This window comes from Myxine glutinosa, chromosome 4 (assembly GCF_964187855.1).
Source record: "Myxine glutinosa chromosome 4, kmMyxGlut1.1, whole genome shotgun sequence".
NCBI lineage: Eukaryota > Metazoa > Chordata > Myxini > Myxiniformes > Myxinidae > Myxine > Myxine glutinosa.
In genome coordinates this window covers 71,686,176-71,709,948 of record NC_136264.1, presented here as the reverse complement: position 1 = coordinate 71,709,948, position 23,773 = coordinate 71,686,176, and the positions used below count along the sequence as shown (strand labels likewise).

The window sequence follows — 23,773 nt, the reverse complement described above, 5'->3', positions numbered from 1 at the left end:
CACGGGAAGATTATGGAAGGCACGAGTCAGCTCTTCTGCGATAGCTCACGTCGAGCTCATGCACCTCAATCTAGAGAGATCCCCAACTCGGCAGACTCGCTCGACTCCTTCTTCATTTCTTCACTGCCAGAGCTCATGTTTGACCCTTTTACTGTATTACCTCTAGTGCGGCCACACCCACAGCACTCGAGTGGCCCTCGCTCCTAACGCAGCTCTGCCAATCATGTGGCAGATTGTTGCCACCATAGTGAACTCACACTGGCAGGCTGGAATCACAGCACTCCTTAAACCATTAAGGGTCATGGGGAAGGTTTTATAGCCACACACAGGATGCCGACATGTCCAAATCCACACCTCTCCATACCTTACCCTGTTTTACAGAGAGGACACATATGAACTGCACTTTCCTATCGAATGTCAACTATACTGCCCCTCATGGCATACGTAAGAACAGAACAACCACTCTAATAGCTCGCTGGTTACAAAAAATGGTTCTAGCCTAAGGAAGTCACTTACGAACACACAAACCATGCCAAGTTAGCATACCAGCTAATTCGTACCCCCTCCAACATACCAATATTGAAACACACTGCCATGAATTGTTCCCCCTCCCTGAACTTTGCTGCCTTTGGTTTTGTTAAGGCCAGCAAGCCAACTCATACCATACCTGTTGTTAAACAAAATACCACGCATTTGTATTATTTAATTGGTTGCTCTACCTAGTTGATATTTCACATAATCTTAAATGGCAGCCAATGCTGAAAATGTGATACATACGTTGTGTCTCCAAGAGAATATTGAGCTCAGCTCAGTGGATGCACTACCGGAAGAGTCACTGTCATCACCATTAATGTGTAATGCCTTTCCTTGGTGATCTTCCTCCAGCATAGCAGGCTCCCTACCCCACACACAATTTTTGGAAACTGGTAAAGACTGCATGAAATGTGCAATGGAAAATCATTTAAACAACAATATGGAAAGTCTTAATTCACAATACTGTTTAAGTGGGATTGATTTAAAACACCAAGTTATTATTTCATTTGGCACACACATCATTTTTCACTTACCAAAATATTTAAAGGACAAAGCTGTGACAGCTAAACAAATTGGTAAATTATTTTTAAATGGCACTATTCATTACAGGCAGGTGAGCTGGTTGGTAATCACTTCAATAACAATCAACAACAGGATAGCTGCCATGGAATTATACAGAGGAGATCAGTCAAATAGATCAATTTCCCAACTTGGGTTTCTGCACTTGATCATGTTGGCTGCCAAATGCATTCATGTCCAACAATCCCCAGCTTCCATGGCTTATCCTTCACTCCATTTTTGACTGCTTTTATCATACACTCATTAAAGCACATTATATTTCACCTGAATATGCTTCAAAATAACTGCCCAGGTCTGGCAAATTACATCAGTGTAACCAAAGAAAAAGGTCAGAATGACAAACCAACCTGAAATCTGGTCATGCACTCAAAATTACACTACTCACTAAGTTAGGGATATTGTGGGAGTGAGTTTATTTTTTTTATAGGGGTTAGGGTTAGGGTATTGAAATCAGGAATGCTGTGTTTTTTCACACTCATTAATAACCATAGAATTAGGACCAACAACTTTTTTCAACATAATTAATACACAAAATTAACCACACCGAAGAACCTGCCAATATCCCTAACTTATTGTGAGTAGTGTATCTGTATATATTCAATATAATTCAAAATTATATATTCAATTATATACAGTCACGTGAAAAAGTAAGTACACCCCATGTAAAGTTTTGACTTTTTCAAAATATTTCAACATACAGCTATTTTATCTTGATTTCAACAATATTGACAGATAAAGGTGATAGAATATAACAAATATCATGAAACATTTACATTTTGTAGCCCATTGTATAATTTAAATAAACATAAATGCAAATTTCGCATGTGGAAAAAGTAAGTACACCCTTGTCTCTAATAGGTGGTATTGCCCCCTTTGGCAGAAACAACCTCAAGTAGGCCTTTCTTATAACTGTCTACCAGTCTCTGACATCGACTGGAATAACTTTTTGCCCACTCCTCCATGCAGAATTCTTTCAGCTGTGTGATGTTTGAGGGGTTTCTTGCATGCACAGCTCGTTTCAAATCCCCCCACAACATCTCGATGGGATATAGATCCGGGCTTTGACTTGGCCATTCCAGAACCCTCCATTTCTTTCTTTTCAGCCATTCCATGGTGGATTGACTGGTATGTTTAGGGTCATTGTCATGTTGCAAGGTCCACCTTCGGTTGAGTTTCAACTTTCCGACAGATGGCCTCACATTATCCTCAAGCACCCTCTGGTACAATGAAGAATTCATTGTGGATTCTATGATGGTGAGCTGCCCAGGTCCTGATGCAGCAAAGCTGCCCCAAACCATAATATTTCCACTACCATGCTTTACAGTTGGTATCAGGTTCTTGTGGTCAAATGCTGTCTTTGGTTTTCGCCAAACATGTCTTCTGGTACTGTGGCCAAATAGCTCTACCTTTGACTCATCTGTCCAGAGCACATTGTTCCAGAAGTGCTGGTCTTTGCCTAGGTGTTCATTGGCAAACTTTATTCTTGCTCTGATGTTCTTTCTGGACAGCAAAGGTTTCCTCCTGGCACACCTCCCATGTAGATCAAATTTGTGCAGCCTCTTTCTAATGGTAGACTCGTGCACTTTGACATCAACAGTGGCAAGAGCTACCTGTAGGTCACGTGATGACATTCTAGGGTTCTTAAAGACTTCTTTCAGCATCTTGCTGTCTGTTCTCGGGCTGAACTTCCTGGGGCGGCCTGGCCTGAACAAGTTGGCAGTTGTTTGGAATCTTCTCCACTTGTAGATGATCTTCCGGACAGTCGAATGATTGATTTCAAATTGTTTGGAGATATTTTGAAATCCCTTCTCAGACTCATAGGCATCTATAACCTTCTTTCTGAAGGCGTCAGTGAGCTCTTTTGATCTAGGCATGGTGACTCTGCACACTTCAACCACAAAGAGCAAACCAAACTAAATGTCTGAGGTTTAAATAAGACAGGTTCCTCCAAGATCCTCTCTAACGATATTCTAATCATTTGCACCTGAGCTGGTGCACCTGATTCTAATTTTAGGTATTTGAAGTAGTGATAAATGTAGGGGTGTACTTACTTTTTCCACATGTGAAATTTGCATTTATGTTTATTTAAATTATACAATGGACTACAAAATATAAATGTTTCATGATATTTGTTATATTATATCACCTTTATCTATCAATATTGTTGAAATGAAGATCAAATAGCTGTATGTTGAAATATGTTGAAAAAGTCAAAACTTTACATGGTGTGTACTTACTTTTTCACATGACTGTATATCCAATCAATTTAATCTTCAATGCACTTCTCCTTATGCACACATACATACGCATACATATACTTATGCTAACATTCGGGGTCTGCCTAGCAGGCACGTAAGACATCGGCCATGATAAAGCTCGCAGTGTTAGTGTGAGAAATCTGAGGATATCCCAGAGACTCAATAGCTCAGTGGGCTGTCACAGCGTAAGTGATGAGGTTCCTGGGTTCGAGTCCCGGGTTGAGTCAGAATTTTTTCACACGAGCCCCACGCAGGAATTTACTTCCTGTTTCTTAAATTTTTAGATGAGTTCATCTTCAATGCACTTGCATACACTTACATGCACATACATACACTCACATCCAGGGTCTGCCTTGCAGGCACGTAAGACATCGGCCATTATAAAGCTCGCAGTGTTAGTGTGAGAAATCTCTGAGGATATCCCGGAGACTCAATAGCTCAGTGGGCTGTCACCGCGTAAGTGATGAGGTTCCTGGGTTCAAGTCCCGGGTTGAGTCAGAATTTTCACACCAGCCCCACGCAGGAATTTACTTCCCGTTTCTTAAATATATATATATATATATATATCTTACTATAATTCACCAAATGTCCGTCCGTCTGTCTGTCTGTCTGTCTGTCCGTTCGAAGGTACCGTAAAAACTGCTGAACCGATCACAACGATATTTTGGGTGGATAATCCTGGGATCTCCAGGAGTAAAATAGGCTATTTAGTTTTCCAAATTTCAGCTTTAGTCTCCAGCATTCTCAGGTTTGGACTCCCGCATAACATTCGCGTTCGCATAACGTTCATTGTGACGATGTTTTCATTGTGACGGTGTTGTTTTCTCGGGTGCCGCACAAACGGCTGCACCCATCGCTGCACGACTGCACCGATCGAACTCGGTGACCTCGGACAAAGACCTTTTATAAGGACACGGGTTGAATCCCTGCTTGAGAGAATTCCAACCCCCTCGCTCCCCGCCATCACGGTCGTCTCTCCAACTTACAATCCCATGAGATATGCGGAAAGGACGACCCAAAACCAATATAAACATCATTAAACATCATTCGTATATAAACATCATTAAAAGTAAATAATGACTTCGGCCAAAGTTCAGACGACGTTTAATCTCTACACGAGAGAATTCCACATAGCTATTTGGGCGGTGAATACGCTAACAGATCGCTGTCTTCATCGATCTTGCCAAGGCCGTAACAGCTATCGGCTCAAAATCCTTTTAACTGTTGATTTGGTAGTTTTTACAATGAAGGAAACATTAACAATGTTGTTACAAGTTTATTTTGTGATTAATTTGTGATTGGAGATATGTTGTTTGGAATAAAAAAAGAGATGTCGAGTTCAAGTGAATGAGGACATGCCGTGATGGTTTCTACTTTCTGAACGTGAACTTCGCGGATTGCCATATGCAGATTAGCCACGGTCCCCCGATCAATATTTCTATACGTGAACATACCTGTTTGTTTGCGAATGGGTACGTTTTTCATGGAGGTTCTTCACGAACTTGCTGTCCATGTCTGACGTGCGACTGAAGGTGCTACAGGAATGTGGAATTTATTGGTTTCATGCTTTAGCATTCGCCGTATCTGCATTTCCTGTTTGCTTCTGGCCTACCACCCGTGCGTAGCACGGGTATCTCCCTCGTATAAATAATGACACAGCTGAAATAGGTTCATTACGAACCAATTACAAAGAAAAAGAGTTCCCTCTCATGCCTGCACATGAACTTTACTAATAATACTATTCATATGCAGCTGTGGATGCTGGTTGCATCATTGCTGGGAGCACAGCCATGTCGTTGATGCAGCGCCCCCTGTTCCCATCAAGCTGGTACTCATTTTGCTGACATCGGAAAGATGACAGGGTGAGTCAACCCATCTGGTGTTATTTAACGGCACGACAGGGGCTCAAACTCAAGACCCTAAGATCTTAAGCCAGCCAGCTTAACCATTAAGCCAACACCAGGCTTATGAACTTTACTGAGTGTACTCCACTTCCAAATGTAAATGATAAATAGGTCTCGTGTTGAGCACAGTCCTTCCTAAGCACTTGCAGTACAATAGTGTTGGCCGGTAGTCCAGCATCTCACCTAGCATTCCCAAGAATAATGAAATATAACTGTTGATAGCATGTCGGGATGAGTTGATAGCAGTCATGTCTTTTCAATGCAGTTTGTAGCTTAATGTCAATTCTGTCATTTGGCTCACATGTCAATATGTCACCTACATTCTTTGATTAGTTCTTGTCTAATTTTAGAAGTTCACGCTCCCTGCTGATCTCAATTTCTTTGTTCCCATTTCATTGTGCCTTTGCAAATGCTTGTTTAATCCTACCATTCCCTCTAATAATTCTTCCAGATTGCCGCTCACCACCACATGAAGTAAATCCAATACCTACATTATTTATCCTCCTCTTCATCTTCACCTTTGGCCATTTTTGCCTGTTCTCAACCTAATCATGTTTAGTTAATTCCCAACCTTGACTCTCTTTCATCCACCTGTCTCCCACCACTCCAATCTCAGTGTGTAAATCTTCCTGGAGCATTTTTATTATTTTCTTTCATGAGTATTTGTGTGGAATAAAACCCCTGGATGAAAATGGTGCATTTGTAATGCTTTATCAAATTTGACTTAAATTCTCCGCATACCTCCGCAAGGCTGAACGGTTTACGGTTTGCATCCCACTGATAGGCCGGATCTGCAACCTTACCTGAAACAAAATAGCAAAATCTAATCAATTTACCCTAGTCAAGATCCAACATGTCCACCAAGTTTCGTCCGAATCCTTCCATAACTTTTTGAGATATCCCGCTCACAGCCAGACAGACAAACAGGAGTGAAAACATAACCTCCATCCACCTTTGGTGGCAGAGGTAATAATGTGGACCAAAAGGTGATTTTTAGGTTTTTAGTGATTACATAATCATCAGATCAGCACAATCAGCACCAAGGTGGCACATCAAAAAATACCTGTTTGCCATTGTGGATTTATGCATATTATTGTCGAAGCATTTCAGTGATGGCACTTCCCATTCACCCATTGCTCCTGGAGGTGGAAGATGTTTGGGAGTATAACATTCTGGGCTCATCCTGCATAAACAAAAAACATACAGAACATAGCAAAAGTCTCAAACAATGTAATAACAGAAACCATTAACTGAAGCAACATACTCCTGCATCATATTTAATTTAATAGAAAACCCAACACAAAATGCAAAAGATTGTTGATGATTCCGACAAAGGCAGAACCAACCAGGAAGCAGATGATGATGATACCAGCATTTGCCGTGTTGGTTTCTCAATGAATGAAAATAAATCATCTTTAATTGTGGAAAAATCTGAAGAAGAATAAGGATGTTCGTCTTGTGGAGAGTCAGTATCAGATGTGCCTCCCACGAAAGGATGGAGACTCTTCATCCCTGTGTCTTCTTCCACAGGAGCACAGGAAGAATTGGTAACTCCATCAGGAAATCTATTTAGTGGGGTAGTGACCAAAAAATGCTGATGTGAGTCAGAAGATAAATTGGAAGATACACTCAAGGAAGTCGATGACATCGAGCTCAAACTTTCTGATGACTGCTCTGCTGGTGCCACGGCCCTTAGGCGTGAGGTAGCTGATGAACGCAGAAGCTTCAAAACATTATCAAAAAACCCAAAAGATGCAAAGTTCATTGTACAGTACGAGGTTGAGATGGCTGGCACTCTTTACAATCCGGCTAGTTGTTCCCACTGGCCTGCACGACCAAAGAGTACATTATGTAGTAGCACTGGGCAACACAAATGAATTCAGGAAAATAATAAAATTTGCATAATTAGCTCCCTTGTTATTTTGGGAGGCTACCCTGGAGATGATACAATGTGCAAGGATTGCAGGAATATAAAAACCGTGTACGAATGAAAAAGGACAGATATATTAAAAAGCCATATAACATTATTCCACATTCACCAGGAGTACACAAATGAGTACACTTATTGTTCATAGCAGCAAATGTCACAAAGCAAAGCAAATAGTAATGGAATATTATGTGGGATGTCAACAAGGTTTGCACAGTAAAGCAGATTTTATACAAAAAGAGAAAATACTATAAACCTTGATTGCATGACTTGAATTTCTGGTCATACACAGGATGGCAGGTTATTGCAGACATGGAAATATTTATTGGGAGTACGCGCATATCATCATGTGTACTCGTGCATGTGCAATGAAAATAATATGAATCAATCCAGGTAAAAAATAAACAATTTCAAGTAACCTCCTGGAATGACCATCTCAGAATTATAATTTTAGTATCATGGATGAAACCAACAGGACCTTGTTGAAGTATGCTAACTGCCATGGGAAGCAATGGGAAGCATAGAAATTCAAATCAAATCATAGAAAAAAAATCATTATTTTTGTCAATGATGCAATTTGTGATTTTCAGGCATTTATCGGATTTCCACCACTTAAGTGTGTGCAATGGCTTTAGAAAGCCTTGAAACATTTTTTTGTTAATAAAATATCATCTATCTTCTATCATCATCATCATCATCATCATCATCATCATCATACTAAGATACACAATTTGGTGTCTGCCTGTTTCTTTTTTTTGACCGCGGTACATTCGGTCGTTCCTCGTCCAATCGCAACCGATGACAGGAGGACAAAGGTTCACAGAATGGATATTGTTGCGACTTAATTTGCCCCACTCCACAAGGGAGTTTTCCCCAACAATGGGGTTGCATGTTGAAGTGTATATCCGCATTAAAATAGCTTAGCATGGCGTTTTTCCAAGGTGGCGTTTAATAACAAAAGTAATAACAACATTTATGATTATATATTTAAAATAGTACACAGTAATTTGAAATACTGTTGAGCAAAGTATGAAAAAGTGTATTCTAAAATATGTACCGAACAGAGGGAGGGAGAAGGGGAAAAAAACCTATATGGTAAAGGAGGTGATGACTCAATCCATCAGGAAAATAAGGTCAGAACCTGACAGTGAATTTAATTGCACGGGATATTCAAGATAACGGAATAAACGAATGCCAAATGACTTGGCAAAGTTGTAAAGACTATGAAGCAGTTCACGTGGAAAATATGTGTTCTATCCTCGGGGATTTTGAAAATATGTGAATAGTAACCTGAAAGTAAAGTCTGGAGTGAGTAGTATAGAGTACAATGGGAGAATTACAGAAATGGGTATAGAAAAAGCAAGATTTCTGAAATATTTGTTTTTGTTCAGTGGTGTATTTACCGACGAAGATCTTGAGAACCAGCCAAAGCATGTGAAACGTTCTGTGGGTTCAGATCTGAGTGAGGTACTAATTACAGAGGAGAGCATAAGGAAGCAACTTCAGAATATCCGGTGGATCAGATGGCCTACATCCGGATGGTTTGAGGGAAACGGCATAATGAATTGCATAATGAACATGATCTATTTTCTGATTATCAACATGGGTTTACCCTAGACAGATATTGTACATCTCAGCTACCCTGTATGCTTGAGGGTATGAAAGTCATGCTCGACAAAGAAGAACCAAGACAAAGAAGAACCAACACATCCTCCATTTGGACTTCAGCAAAGCGTTCCAATCTGTACCGCAAAGGATATTACCATATTTTTCTGTCTACAAGCCGATGTGGAATACAAATCGAATTGGCTCATTTTCTCATTTTTCTTTCCTTCATTCACAGATAAGTCGATGTGGAGTATAATATGAAGCTAGTTCCACTACGGTAGTTTGCAAAACTGTCAGTCAGAACTATAGAGGTGTTAATTCCTCTCTGACACTGTCACAATGCATCGTTGACTATGGTGTTTCCAGGGTCATCTTGCTATAATTCACCAAATGTCCATCCGTCTGTCCGGCGGTCTGTCTGTCTGTCCATCCGTTCGAAGGTACCGCAAAACCGGCTGAACCGATCGCAACGATATTTGAGGTGGGTAATCCTGGGATCCCCTAGAGTAAAATAGGCTATATTGTTTTTCCAATTTCAGCTTTGGCCTCCAGCATTTTCAGGTTTGGACTCCCGCATAACGTTATTTTCCCGGGTGCCGCACAAACAGCTGCACCGATCGCTGCACAGCTGCACCGATCGGACTCGGTGACCTCAGACAAAGACCTTTTATAAGGACATGGGTTGAATTCCTGCTTGAGAGAATGCCAAACCCCCTCCCGGCCATCTCTCCAACTCACAATCCCACAAGATATGCGGAAAGGACAACCCAAAACCAATTATCTTCTTTTTGTTTCATATATAAACATCATTAAAAGTAAATAATGACCTCGGCCAAAGTTCAAACGACATTTAATTTCTACATGAGAGAATTCCACGTAGCTATTTGGGCGGTGTATAAGCTAACAGATCGCTGTCTCCATCGATCTTGCCAAGGCCGTAACACCTATCGGCTCAAAATCCTTTTAACTGTTGACTTGGTAGTTTTTACAATGAAGGAAACACGTATCGGGAGTACATACGACATAGCGATTGTGAATATGACAGCTCTGAGGCATCTTTCACTTCGCATCACAGTGACGGCGAGCACCAACATGGTGGCTGTAAGATAAAAATCTGGCTTCAAGCCCCCTCACCACCCAAAGCCTTCAACCAGACATATTAACACGCTCCTTCCCCTTCATTCCCGTTCTTCAAAGCAAAGTGGTAAAAATTGTTGTATCGCCATTATATATTACTAGCAACGGTACCCGCCCCAAGGGCGGGGCTTCAATTGGGAGGCCGATTTATATAAACATCTGTTAAATATCACATGCAAATCATCAAAATCTAAACAGTATTTTTAGAATTTCAATTAAAAAAAACCACATCACTGTTCATGTCGATAAATATTATTCTATCGCGTTTCAAATCGTGATATCAACTGTACGCTTTTCTTTAGGAAAAAAAATGGAATGATTTTGTACCTCTTCTTCAGCTCAGAACTTCAGGATAGATGCCATTGCTGATAAAACTTCCTTTTCTCTCTTTGAAGTTCTTGGCAAACATTTTTATATTGTCACTGCTGCCAACGCGACGCCATGGCATTATTCATTACATTCATTCATTAAATGATCATTAAACATTATTCTTACGCTCATTAAACGTTCATTAAACATTAAACGTTCATTAAGCATTTAACGTTCATTAAACGATTACAAAAACAAAAACGAAAAACATTACGAAATTACGTTCACACCGTCACATCAAACACGACCGTGAACACAAACATCGTCACAACATCGTCACAATGAAAACATCGTCACAAACGTTACGTTACGTAATTCAAACCGTGAACACATGGAATATTGGAGAGTCCATTGCCCAAACGATTTGTCTACAAATACTGTTTAGATTTTGATGATTTGCGTGTGACATGATTTAACGGATGTTTATATAAATTGTTTAAAATAAAAAAAGCCTTCACTTTCTGATATTTTACCTTTTCATTTGGGCCTCCCAATTGATGCCCCACCCGTAGAGCAGGTACCGTTGCTAGTGGATATTAATGAGCTGTTTTGTACATATTGTTATGTTTGTATTGGGTAGACAATGATTACCTGAGAAGCAGGTAGAGTGTATAGATTAGCATGCTCCCTTATTGGCGTGAAGAAGAAGAACCACCATGTAATAAGTAGGGAATTTGTTTAGCCCGGATATCGTGTAGGGTGCATCTTCGTCTCCATTATGAGGAGTGGGGTATGTTAATTAGCTCAGGGATTATGGGTAATTTATCCCTTGTATGTCGTTACCTCTGTAATTCATTTCCTATGTCCCTTTTGGCACCACACCATAGACACCAGCCAAAATCGCCCATTAAACAGCTCACTAATAATAAAACCTACCGTAAGCCAGGACATTGAGCGCTGCCGCTGATGACATTGATTTTGGAAGCGCACAGGACTGGCGGGTCGAGGGCCACACCCAGAAGTGCAGTGATTGGTCGGGGTTTTGATTGGCACAAGGCCGGGGTAAGATGGGACTTGCTGATAGGAGCAGGGAAGGACTGGTAGGGAGCAACTGGCTGATAGGGTCGGGACGGAGACGTGTTGAGATGACGTGAGCACCAGAGCAACAAAAGACTGTTGTTCTCTTACGCGTGGGGAGTTCAGAACACTCTGACTGATATTGGTTGCTCTTACGCATTCTCGCCCTGAACCTCGTATGAACGGTGGAATTTTGTCTCTGGTTCAAGGAAGCTCATCGCGGACCGGCCGTGTTCCGAGATCTTGCTGGTGGTCATGCAGAGGCAGAGCCACGGACCGAGGGCTGCAGTTTAGCGCACGAGGACTACGAAGACGACAAAGACAGGCACGGCTGGAGGAGCGAGCTGCACGCCTGCTCATTTGCTTCGCACGGGAGTCCTACGTCACGCCCACGGGCGAGGCCTAGTGAACGAGGGCGTACTGAGGCCTAGCAGCGCGGGAGCGAGCGGATTTCCCGCCAACACTAGAGCCGCGTTCAGACTGCGCGCTCGGGGCCTGGACGAGTCCTGACGAGACGCACCGGTCGAGTGAGCTAAGTGCAATTAAATTACACCTTTTATTTTTACATCATTATATTTCCCTTTGTCCGTGTTTGGGTCTGGTGTGGAGGGTCCTTCAAGTTAGGAATTTAGTTTATCGTGAGTTTCTTTGTACCGGCATTAATTTTAATAAACCTGTTATTTTTGTACATTTTAAATCCGTTTTCGTCGAGTGGAAGCCGTTCAGTTAAGGCTCCGGTTTCTTCCCCTCCCTCTTGCTTCCCCATGCGTATTCTCCACCATTTGAACAGAACGCCTTGGAGTAACAGCTCATTTGGTCATCCGTGCTACCCTAAGGTGTTCACCAAGGGTAGTCACGCGACAACTGGTGTCAGGAGTTTGGGATTCGGACTCGACGGACATTTTGTGTTTGAGGGTTGCGAGTTTGACACCCGCTGAGGGCGAAATTGCGCTCAGCTTTTGGAATCCCAAATTTTTTTTAATGATTGTCTTTCTGTCGTTGAGGGGAGGTAATTGTAGTACCGAGGTCCAACTTTTATAGTCGATTGGGGTGTACGAAGCAGAACATCGCGTTTTCAAAAAATTTAAATATATACGTATATTTTTTCTCCCGAGGTAAAAATACGCAAGCGGGAGTACTCCTTTCTCATCCTGGATGGTGGAAGCGAGTGAGATAGCCGAGCGGGTTGGGGAACATGGAGACTTTGGAAGTTAGCAGGAGACAGGGGGATTAGAGGTTAGGAGTGAAACCTCCCCGTCCCGAGTATTAGATAACCCTCCTCTCGTATGAGGGAGTCCGGAACAATGGGAATGGACCCCAACGCTTTCCAGGACATGTTTGCAGAATTAATGAATAAAATGGATGCCCAGAGCGAACAAATAAGGAGAGAAATGAAGGGAATGAATGAAAAAATGGATGCTCAGAGTGAGCGACTGGAAAACAAAATGGATACCCAAAGGAATGAATCAAGGGGAGATATAAAGGGAATGAGTGATCGGTTTGGAGGGACAAATTAAGGGAATGGAAAACAAAATTGATGGATTGAAGGGAGAATTGGAGGGGCAAATTTATGGATTGAAGGGGGAATTGAAGGAACAAATGGATGGGATGGAAAACAAATTTGATGAAATAGAGGGGAAAATTGAGGAAATAACACGACAACTGGGGACACAAATTGATAACATCCAGGGGTGTGTGCAAAATCAAATTATGGACAGACTGGGTGAATGTGAAGTCAAATTAGAGACTAAATTTGGGGAAATGGAAAAGTCCATGGGGGTAGAGGTTGAGCTTAAAAGGGAGGAATTGAATTTGAAAATAGAGGAGGGCATGACCCAGGCTATCCGAATGGGGGAAAAGTTGGGAGAGAATAGGGGCCACTAACACTAGAATTGATAAAGTAAATGAGGACCTGGAAGGCTATCGGGGCCGAGTGGATGCCAGAATGCGGCAACAAGTAGAGGAATGGGGACATTTCAAACAACAGGGGGGTGAATTGGCTGAGGAGGTAAAGGGGTTGGAAGCCCAAGTAATGGAGCAGGAGCGGGTGTTTATTAATAAAGGCCTGTGGGGTCTGCAATTGATGGGGGATAAGAGTAATGTTTGGACACAGCAGATGGACACCAGTGACAGTACCATCGAGGTGGAGACTGCTCGAGTCCAAGAGAGTCTGGGACATGAGGTGAGTCGGTCCATCGAATATCCCCAGGATGAGGTTAAGGTGACCAAGGGGACTCTCACCACGAACCACAATTGGGTACAAGAGGCTCCAAAATTGCATACCCAGTTGGGGGGGGGGGGGGGGGGGGTTTGGCTCCAAGCTGGATTCGGATATGGAAGAGTCGGCAGATAGAGCCTCGAAAGAACTGGTCCCCATAGTACATTTGGAACAGCTGCAGGGAGGGGCAGAACAACCCGAGGAAGGGGTTGTTACCTGCATTGAGGTTATTGGACACACGAGGCCAAATTTTTTAAAAGGAAATTTAAAATGAAATTTAAATGGGAGATTAATTTGGCACAGCCTTGGAGGTAATTGGTCCCCAGACTGCGGAGTTTGGACCGGGAGAGGTCATTGGGGTCGGCCTCATGTAAAAGTTGCCCCTTTCAAAATTGGGGTATACCAGCCAGCTGGGGGGGGTCTGTGCTGGCGAAATTAGGATGTGGGGTCCGACCATGGGTGTCATGATACAGCCTGGGCCCCACGGGGGTTCTGGTGGAGTGTGGTGTCCCTTGTCCATTGGGGCGCCGACCGAGCGAGTGTCTCGGGCCAGCAAGGTCGCCGGAACCTGGTGGGGGTTAAGATCTCTGGGGGTCCGGGGTGGTTTCTCACAGGCACCTGGTATGGTGTATAATGAGTACCACTAGGGGGAGGTGTTGAGGACCGCGCTTTGGTGGCGGCACCACGGACGGCCAACATGGGCCTGATGTTGTGACCACCCGGGCATGCGGCCGAGCAGCCTTTCCCTGAGACTCTGGGACAGCCAGCATGTGCTGACCTGCCATGCTGTGCTGGTCTATGGACGCGGGTCAAACCGCATGGACAGGAATGGATATAGCCCACCGGACAACCATTGGGCCATCTGTGGAACGTGATGGTAAGAGCATGGTCTTCCACAGATGTTCCGTTATGATTTGTGGATTCTCGGCTTGGGAAGAGAGCCATGGGATTGATGATTGGGAATTTGTAATGAGCCGAGCATATGGGCCATGCTCGGCTGGCAGGTGTATGGAGAAGCACCCTTCTTTGGTGAAGGTAGTTGATTGTAAAAATAATTCGCATGGGTAATCTGAGGTTTAGATGCAAATTTAAGGGTGAATTTTTTTTGTGAGGCCATGGTGGACACTGCACAGTGGCACCACTATTGATCTAGGTGTGTTAGACCAAAGTGTTGGAGGCTGGGACAAAAATGTATAGAGTAGCAGGACACAGCCTTCAACTGGCGATGGCACCGATATTTGGGATGTGGGATTGTGGGGATGTAGTTGGGTAGTCTGGAGGTCAACGTGGTGGTGTGGGTGTCCGAGGTGTGTGGACAATGTCTTCTGGGATGTCTCCTGGGGAAGCATCGCTGTCGACTAGACTCTGGGCATGGTCAAGTGTGGGTGAGCACTGGGGGCTGCAGTTAAGTAGACTGGGGGATGTGAGAGGTGCAGGTGGACGTGATGTGGATGCCACGCACTGCGGCCGTTCCCCCCAGGTCCGAGGTTTTGGAACTGGTAGAGTTGGCAGAAGGTGCTCACCACATTGGCCAGCTGGGGCTAGTGCAGCCGTGTTCCTCACAGGGGGGCCGAAGGATGGATGGTGGGTCACACCCTTACAGACACTCATCGGCCATGTTGGCGTTTCGGCTGCTCAGCTTGTCCCGATGGCTCTTGCACGGTAGAGGGGCAGAGCTGTCGTAGCCAATGGTAGTAGTTTAGTAAAGGTCACCAGGGGAGGCGGATCCACATACTTGCCAGTACAGTGGGATAAAAGGAAATTTGGAAGAATTGGATTGGATACAGACACTCATTGAAGATTACAGACACTCATCGGCCATGTTGGCGTTTCGGCTGCTCAGCTTGTCCCGATGGCTCTTGCACGGTAGAGGGGCAGAGCTGTCGTAGCCAATGGTAGTAGTTTAGTAAAGGTCACCAGGGGAGGCGGATCCACATACTTGCCAGTACAGTGGGATAAAAGGAAATTTGGAAGAATTGGATTGGCCCCATGGGATAAATTATTGGATTCTGTAGGGTGGATGGCACTCCTGGACCCAACCAACCTGCAAATACCTGCACTTGAGGTAAGTGCCTTGTTGTTACTGTCCCAGGCTTCAGGACTTGCTTATTTAAATTGTGACATGAGAATTTGGAGTAGGGGGCGGGTGAGAGTGATGGCATGGCCGGTGAGGGGATTGGATTGGTGTGTGAGCCACAAAGTGTCTTGTGGGTGGCGTTTGTTTGTGTGTAGAGGTTTTGTGTTTTTGTGTGGTTGGGAGAATGGAAATGAATTGTGATCGAGTTATGATTGAAATGTGTTTGGAAATTTAAAATGTGAATGGGGATTTCACATGAAAGCAGGCCAGGGCAGTATCTTTTTATGACATATTTTGATTGGAAATGTGGTTGAGAATTGAATGGCAGCAGGGGAGGAAATGTTTTTGTGGATTTTGTGGGTGGGGAAGGTGTGTGTGTCCGCAGGTACAGATCAAAGCTCTGAAGGAGCGGTGACTGCGGCCCCCTCTGCCGTAATTGTCCCTGGCAGCCAGTGGTGTCTGGAAATTGGGAGCCCGTCGGGGTGGGGTCTGTTTGGGCGCCCTGCGGTATGGAGAGACCCTCGGCGACTCGTGAGGCTGTGTGGAAGCCTAAGCCGACGGAGCCTGGTGTGGAGACCTCCCCGGCAGGACGACAGCGTAAGGAGCTGTTTGGCTCTCAGGGGGCCAAGAGTTAAATGGGGAGTGGGGGGGGGGGGCGAAGAAATTGTAAGTCGGGCGACTTGCTTTGAACTGCGGGCACCACAGCCTGAAGCGCCCCCACCATATTGCTTGTACGGTACCTCTCCGCTGCCTAGTATAAACGCACACACGTGTAATGTCTTGCAGGGGGGTGAAATGGTCTTGCAGGGGGGGTGGTGAAATACGTGTTTTGATGATTTGGTGTTTTGATGACTTTTTAAAAATGTGTGTGATGTGTGAATGGTTATGGGATTTGTGTGAATGAATGTGGGCGAAATCCACTGAGCCATGTCACTCACCTGTAACAACAGGACAGGGCCCACAGAAATTTGGGGTACATTGGGATGGCCCCGCAGGTATTGTTGGGTATTGTGGCATCCACCGGGGGACGTGGTCTATTTATTTATTTATTTATTTATTATTATTATTTTTTGTAGACAGAGTCGAGGCTCGTGAAAGAGCTAACATTTATCAAACAAACAAATCAAACAAACAAGCAAACAAAGTATATAAAAAGGGGAGCGGTCGACAAGATTGGGAGAGAAGGGGAGGAAGCACACAAACACAACATTTGAGAGCAGGGACATCGGGAGATGTTTTTGGAGGGAGAGGGCCTGGGGGGAGGCAGGATAGGTATAAAACGCAAGGACACCAAGGACTTCCAGGAAAGAAGTCAAAAGTCACCTCAAAAAAGTGGATTTGGGGTGAAATTAGCGGGGGTAGAAAAGATCAAGGTTTTGGATTTTTTTTTTTTTTTTGTATACAAGATCGAGGCTCGTGAAAGAGCGAACATTAATCACACAGAAAGACAAACAGACACACAAAACAAATAACATCGGGAGCGGTAGACAAGATGGGGAGAGAGGGGGAAGGACACAAACACAACATTTGAGAGCAGGGACCGAGAGACATGGAGACATCGAGAGAACTGTGGGAGGGAGAGGGCTTTGGGGCGGGGGGCATGGGAAGGGGGGGGGGGAGGTGGGAGAGGCATAAAACATATGGACACTGCCAAGACTTCCAGGAAAGAAGTTGGAATTTCAAACAAGGTGGATCTGGGGTGAATTAGTGGGGGTAGAAAAGATCAAGGTTTTGGATGGGGGAAGATAAGAGATGGTGGTGAACAGCTGTTTTGAAGACCTGGAGGGAGGAGTGTGATTGAAGTGAGTGTGGGAGTTTGTTCCAGAGGCGGGAGAAAAGAGGAATGAAAGAGTGAAGGTGAGCAGAGAGCCGAGATTTCGGCAGTTTAACCATCAGAGGGTGGCTGGCAGATCTTGTGCGACCTGTAGGAATATTTGGGGGACAGAGCACAGAGAGAGCTGGGGGAGCAAGGCCGGAAAGGAGTCGGTAGAAGACGGAACGACCACCAACCTGCCTGCGGTGATAAAGTGAAAGGCCCTCGGAGATAGCATCATCGCGGGAGATTCCAATGATTCTGAACGCTTTGGTTTCAACAGCGTGAAGACGAGCTAGGTGTGAGGCAGGAGCACCAGCCCAGAGGGGAGAGCAGTACTCCATTGAGCTGCGGATGAAAGCCTTGTATGTGGTGAGGAGCTCAGGTGTGCCAAGGAAGGACTTCGCACGATGGAGGATGCCAAGTCGGCGACTGGCTTTGGAGGCCAGCTTGGAAATGTGGTTTTCTCAGGAAAGATCATGGCAGATAGTGAGACCCAAAAGCTTGAGTGACAGAACTTCTTCGAGAGGATTATTCAGAAAGTAGATGGGAGGGTTGTCCAGTCGGTCTTTTCGGAGAGACATCGTAAGAGTGCGAGATTTGTCAGGATTGAAAGACATGTTCCACTTGTTTGCCCAGTCTGTGATTTTGTCCAGGTCTGCAGAGAGTGAGGAGGCTGCAGACTGCCGATCTGAGGGATGAGGAATGGAGCGGCAGAGAGTGGAGTCATCAGCAAAGAGATAGAGAGGATTTTCAAGAGAGTCAGAGAGATCATTGATGAAGACCAGAAAAAGCAAAGGGCCCAGAACACTGCCTTGGGGAACTCCAGCCTGAACAGGAAGAGGAGATGAGAGAAACCCATTCAGGGCCACACGTTGACTACGACTAGAGAGGAAGTCCGCCAGCCATGCGTGGAGATTTCCATGGATACCAATGGAGGAGAGTTTGGTGAGCAGAGCGGGGTGCCAGACCGTATCGAAGGCACGTGATATGTCGAGGGAGACAGCTCTAATTTCCTGTTTGGCATTGAGGACCTCCATCCATTGTTGAGACAGCAGAAGCAGCATGTCCAGAGTAGAGTGACCTGGTCTGAAACCAAATTGATGATCAGAGATCAAGCCATTGGAGAAGAGGAAAGATTTCATATCCGAAGCAATGATGGATTCCATGACTTTGCTGATAATTGGAAGAAGGCTGATTTGTCTGTAGTTGCTAGGATCTGTTTTTGCACCTTTTTTGTGCAAAGCTGTGATGTTGGCTGATTTCCAAGCAGATGGCAGTTGACCTTGAGCAAAAGAGAGGGTGAAGAGAACAGAGAGAGGGAGAGAAAGAGCGGAAGAACAGGATTTTAGGACCCGTGGGCTGATGCCGTCAGGTCCAGTTGCAGAATCAGAGTCGAGGGTTGACAGAAACTTTTCCACCTTGTCAGGAGGAAAGGACACGGAGTCCAGGAGCAGCTGGGTACGACTGGGTATGGTGGGTACAGAGAGGGATGGGTTTGGGACACAAGATTTAGAGGCAAACACAGAGTTGAGGCATTCAGCTTTTTCACGTGCGGAGTCAGCTGTGTAGCCGTTTGAGGTAAGGGAGGAGATGGAGGGGGAACAAACACCAGAAACAGATTTGACCAGACGCCACTAGGCTTTGGAAGAGGGAGACAGATAAGAGAGTTCGGTCTTGAGAACGGAGAGATATTGTTTCCTGGCTCTCCTGAGGGTGGACACACACTTGTTTCGGGCTTTGTGAAAGGAAATGAGATTTCCTTCCATTGGATTTGCTTTCCAGGAGACGAAGGCAAGTTGTTTGTGGGCAACAGCCTCACCACAAGATTCCGTGTACCATGGACGGGAGGAAGGGTATGACAACTGAAGACGAGATGGGATAAGTCTGTGCATGAGAGAGAGCAATTTACTTTGGAAGAATTCCCAGGATGAGTTGATGTCAGAGGTGGTAGAGATGGGAGACCAGTCCAGATGATTGATGGCTGCTTGAAGACCGTGCCAATTGGCCTGAGTGAAATGCCAGACTCGTCGACGCTGAGCAGGCTCCCTGAGAATGGTCAGAGAGATGTCCACTTTAACAAGCACATGATCAGATGATCCGATTGGAGCAGAAGAAGAGCAGCAGACATTTTCAGGGAAGTTAGTCATAACCAAGTCCAGAAGAGAAGATGCTCCATTGACTGAGATCCGGGTCGGGAAATTGACAGATTGTGTCAGTCCCAGTGAGTCGCAGAAGTCCTTTGCTGAGGAGCCATGGCTGGTGAGAGAGGTACCCACACCCAGCCAACTGGCATGGTGACAATTGAAATCACCACATATGAGGAAGAGAGAGTTGGGATGAGTAGATAGAAGTTGGTCCATATTATCAGACAGCGAGATGTAGATGGAGTCATCACTGTTTGGTGGACGGTACAACACACATATGAACAAGAGGTGGGAGCGAAGGGGAAGCCGTAGTCAGAGGTATTCCTGGGGGTGAGGTGGAGAGAGTGCAGTGCAGGGCGAGTGAGGAAGAGAGTTTTTGATAAAGATAGCAACCCCACCTCCAGGGCGAGGCTCAGGTCTATCATACCGGAGGAGGGAGTAACCCAGGAGAGATACTAAGGAATCAGAGACATCATGAAGGAGGAAAGTTTCTGTTAAGCAGATCACATCTGGTTTGACAGCAGCAACCTGTATGGAGAGATCAGTTAAGTTTGAACGAAGGCCCCGGATGTTTGAGGTCCATACCGTTAATGAAGAGGAAGGGGGAGCATCGGATACAGAACAGGGGGGAGGTGGGGTAGGGTAAGATGTGGAAGAGGTGGAAGATGTAGGGAGAGCTGTTGAAGGTGTGTCAGAGATTTCAGAATAGCTCGGAGAAAGGGAAGGATGGGGCGGACAAAAGGTTTGATGGTGATTGGGTGAGGCACAATGAGGTGTTATTTGAGGAGGGGGAAGAGCGAGGCAGAAGGTTGGGGGAGATGGAGGTGAGAGTTGGAATGGGGAAGAAGCGGGGAGGACACTTTGAGGAGGGGATGTGAGAGGGGGGAAATTGAGAAGAAATGAGGGTGGGGAGATTTGAAGGGGAGGGGTGTGGGGGGAGTTTAGGAGGGAAGGGACAAGGGGAGGGATTTGAAAGGGATGGGATATGGGGGAGATTTGGAGGGGAGGGGTGAGGGAGGAGTCTAGGAGGGGAGGGGCGAGGGGGAGTCTTGGAGGGGAGGGGTGAGGGGGTAGTTTAGGAGGGTGGGGGCAAGGGGGGAGATTTGAAAGGGATGGGTGATGGGGAGGATTAGGAGGGGAGGGGAAAGGGGGAAGATTTGAAAGGGATGGGTGATGGGGAAGATTTGGAGGGGGGGGGGGGGGGATGGGGAAGATTTGGAGGGGAGGGGTTATGGGGAAGATTTGGAGGGGAGGGGTGAGATTGGATTTTAGAAAGTGTACGATTAATAGGAAACGAACATTTATTGCAAAATGAGTTTCTTGTGACCTTCGAGTCAAAAATACGTTTAAGGACGCTGGATGGAGGATGGAGTGCAGGAGAGTTTAGGGAATGTAGAAAAAAGGCACTATAAGAGATGGAATTTTTTTTTGGGATGAATAGATTTGGTGAGCAAGTCGAAAGCAGCCTTTTAAAGAAGAAGAAGAAAAAGGTGTTATAATATACGACGGAATACAGAACTTGAGGGGAAAGTGTAAACATTGTAGGGTTAATAACAGTGAAAACTATCTGGGGAAATGGGGGAGAAACACGTGGTCGAAGAAAGAACGAACGAATAAGAACGAATAAACGAATGAGAACAAAGAATAAGACCAGAGAAGGAAATGTTTTTTTTTGAGTTGAGATTTGCACAAGGAAGTGGGCTATGGGGTGAAAAGACTGGGAAAAGCAGAGAACGAAAGTTATTGGAGCACAAACGACGGACCGCTGAGAGAAAAACAAAGCCTCAAGGTTGGACACTGTACAAGGCCTCAAAAGACACAAGACGAATTAACACGATTTTCTATACAGGTATGAAAGATTTGCACCGAAAAATCTTCCTTGGGACACAATATACGTACACACACCATAAAATAAATACAGTTATAACGAAAATACAAATGGGAACAATTACTTAACTTCGATTTCGATGGAGAGCGTGGACAGCTGCGAATAAACCAACCCTCGTCGGCAAGACCGGAAGCGGAAGATTGGAAGGGGTTGTACAAAATATGTTTGGAAGGGGTTGTATTGGAAGGGGTTGTACAAATGTTTCATTGAATTTTGCATCTTTGTTTAAGTTTTGTGGTTAAGGTAGGTTTTGTGTGCTTTGTTGACTTTTCTTCCTGCCCCAGGAGTTTGGAGCGAGGAATCAAGTTTTGTACATATGTGAATTGTTGCTTAAGAGGGTCGAATGATAAGGAGAATAGGAAAGTAGCTAAGGCTCACTTCCCACAGCCCTCCTGGTTTATTTCATAGGTTAATTAAGTGTGAGTCGGTGAGTGTTAAGACTGGGATGGTCGCGCCTGCAATTAACCTTGCGGAAGCTCCGGTTCCAGGGGGGGTTGTGTTACGTTTGTAGGGGGTAGACAATGATTACCTTAGAACCAGGTAGAGTGTATAGATTAGCATGTTCTGATTGTCGTAAAGAAGAACCACCATGTAATAAGTAGGGAAATTGTTTAGCCCGGATGTCGTGTCAGGTGTATATTCATCCCCATTACGAAGAGTGGGGTATGTTAATTAGCTCAGGGATTATGGGTAATTTATCCCTTGTATGTCGTTACCTCTGTAATCAATTTCCTATGTCCCTTTTGGCACCACACCATAGACACGAGCCAAAATCGCCCATTAAACTCACCAATAATAAAACCTACCGGAAGCCAGGACACTGATGACATTGACTTTGGAAGCGCACAGGAATGGCAGGCCGAGGGCCACGCCCAGAAGGGCAGTGATTGCTCAGGATTTTGATTGGCACAAGGCCGAGGTAAGATGGGACTTGCTGATAGGAGCAGGGAAGGACTGGTAGGGAGCAACTCACTGATAGGGTCGGGACGGAGACGTGTTGAGATGACGTGAGCACCAGAACAACAAAAGACTGTGTCCCCGACATTTTGTTCTCTTACGCGTGGGGAGTTCAGAACACTCTGACTGATATTGGTCGCTCTTACGCATTCTCGCCCTGAACCTCATATGAACGGTGGCATTTTATCTCTGGCTCAAGGAAGCTCATCGCGGACCGGCCGTGTTCCGAGATCTTGCTGGTGGTCATGCAGAGGCAGAGCCACGGACCGAGGGCTGCAGTTTATCGCGCGAGGATGACAAAGACAGGCACGGCTGGAGGAGCGAGCTGCACGCCTGCTCATTTGCTTCGCACGGGAGTCCTACATCACGCCCACGGGAGAGGCCTAGTGAACAAGGGCGTACTGAGGCCTAGCAGCGCGGGAGCGAGCGGATTTCCCGCCAACATCAGAGCCGCGTTCAGACTGCGCGCTCGGGGCCTGGACGAGTCCTGACAAGACGCACCGGTCAAGTGAGCTAAGTGCAATTAAATTACACCTTTTATTTTTACATCATTATATTTCCCTTTGTCCGTGTTTCGGTGTGTACCCCATATTAGAATAGGTACACCGTATCGCTGCGTGTCGTAAGAGGCGACTAAAAGGGTTGGCGTCAGGAAGGGCATCCGGCCATGAAAACATTGCCTCACAAAGAGAACCATGACAATTACAACTACATATGGGCAGGGTACAGCCCAAAGTACCCTGTGGGGGACCCCACTCCCTCTCGTCAAAACTCAAGGTGGGGAACCCGATCGAAGCAAGGGTGGAAAATCACTCCATTTATGACGACGAAACGTTTGATGCCCGACGTGGAGATCAGTTTCTGAGGTTTGGGACATGGAATGTAGGGACAATGACAGGGAGATCAGGAGAAGTGGTGGAAATATTGGTCAGAAGAAGAGTGGACATATGTTGTGTGCAGGAGATGAGAAGGAAGGGAAGTGGTGTGAGAATGGTGAATGGTAGGCAGGGACAGAAATACAAGTTTGTATGGCAAGGGTGCCCAGGCGTGAATGGTGTTGGTGTCCTGTTTTGTAGACAGTGTGGAGAGTGTGACTAGAGTGAGTGAAAGGTTGATGATGGTGAAAATGATGATTGGAAAGCTCTTGGTGAACGTCATCTCAGGATATGCTCCGCAGGTTGGTCGGAGCTATTAAGAGAAGGACAAGTTCTGGTGTGCAATGGAGAAGCTGATGGAAAACGTGAAAGATGAGGAAGTTGTTGTGGTTGGAGGAGACCTAAATGGACATGTGGGAAGGAGTATGGACGGTTTTGAGGGAGTTCATGGGGGTTACGGATATG

At 45.3% G+C, this 23,773-nt stretch overlaps 1 protein-coding gene across 5 annotated transcripts in view; it reads right to left on the bottom strand.

Moving 5' to 3' along the window:
- The window catches only part of LOC137424752 (uncharacterized), a 62,985-nt gene that overhangs the window by 29,798 nt on the left and 9,414 nt on the right, over positions 1 to 23,773 (bottom strand). For all 5 annotated transcript variants that reach the window (XR_010983979.2, XR_010983978.2, XM_068112517.2 and 2 more), the window contains exons 2-3: positions 6,339 to 6,458; positions 778 to 898 (exon numbers count right to left, since the gene is read on the bottom strand). Coding sequence is in view for 3 of the 5 variants with exons in the window: in XM_068112517.2 (XP_067968618.2) it covers positions 778 to 898; positions 6,339 to 6,458 (241 nt within the window). In the remaining 2 variants the exon portion in view is untranslated. The remainder of the gene's footprint in view (positions 1 to 777; positions 899 to 6,338; positions 6,459 to 23,773) is intronic.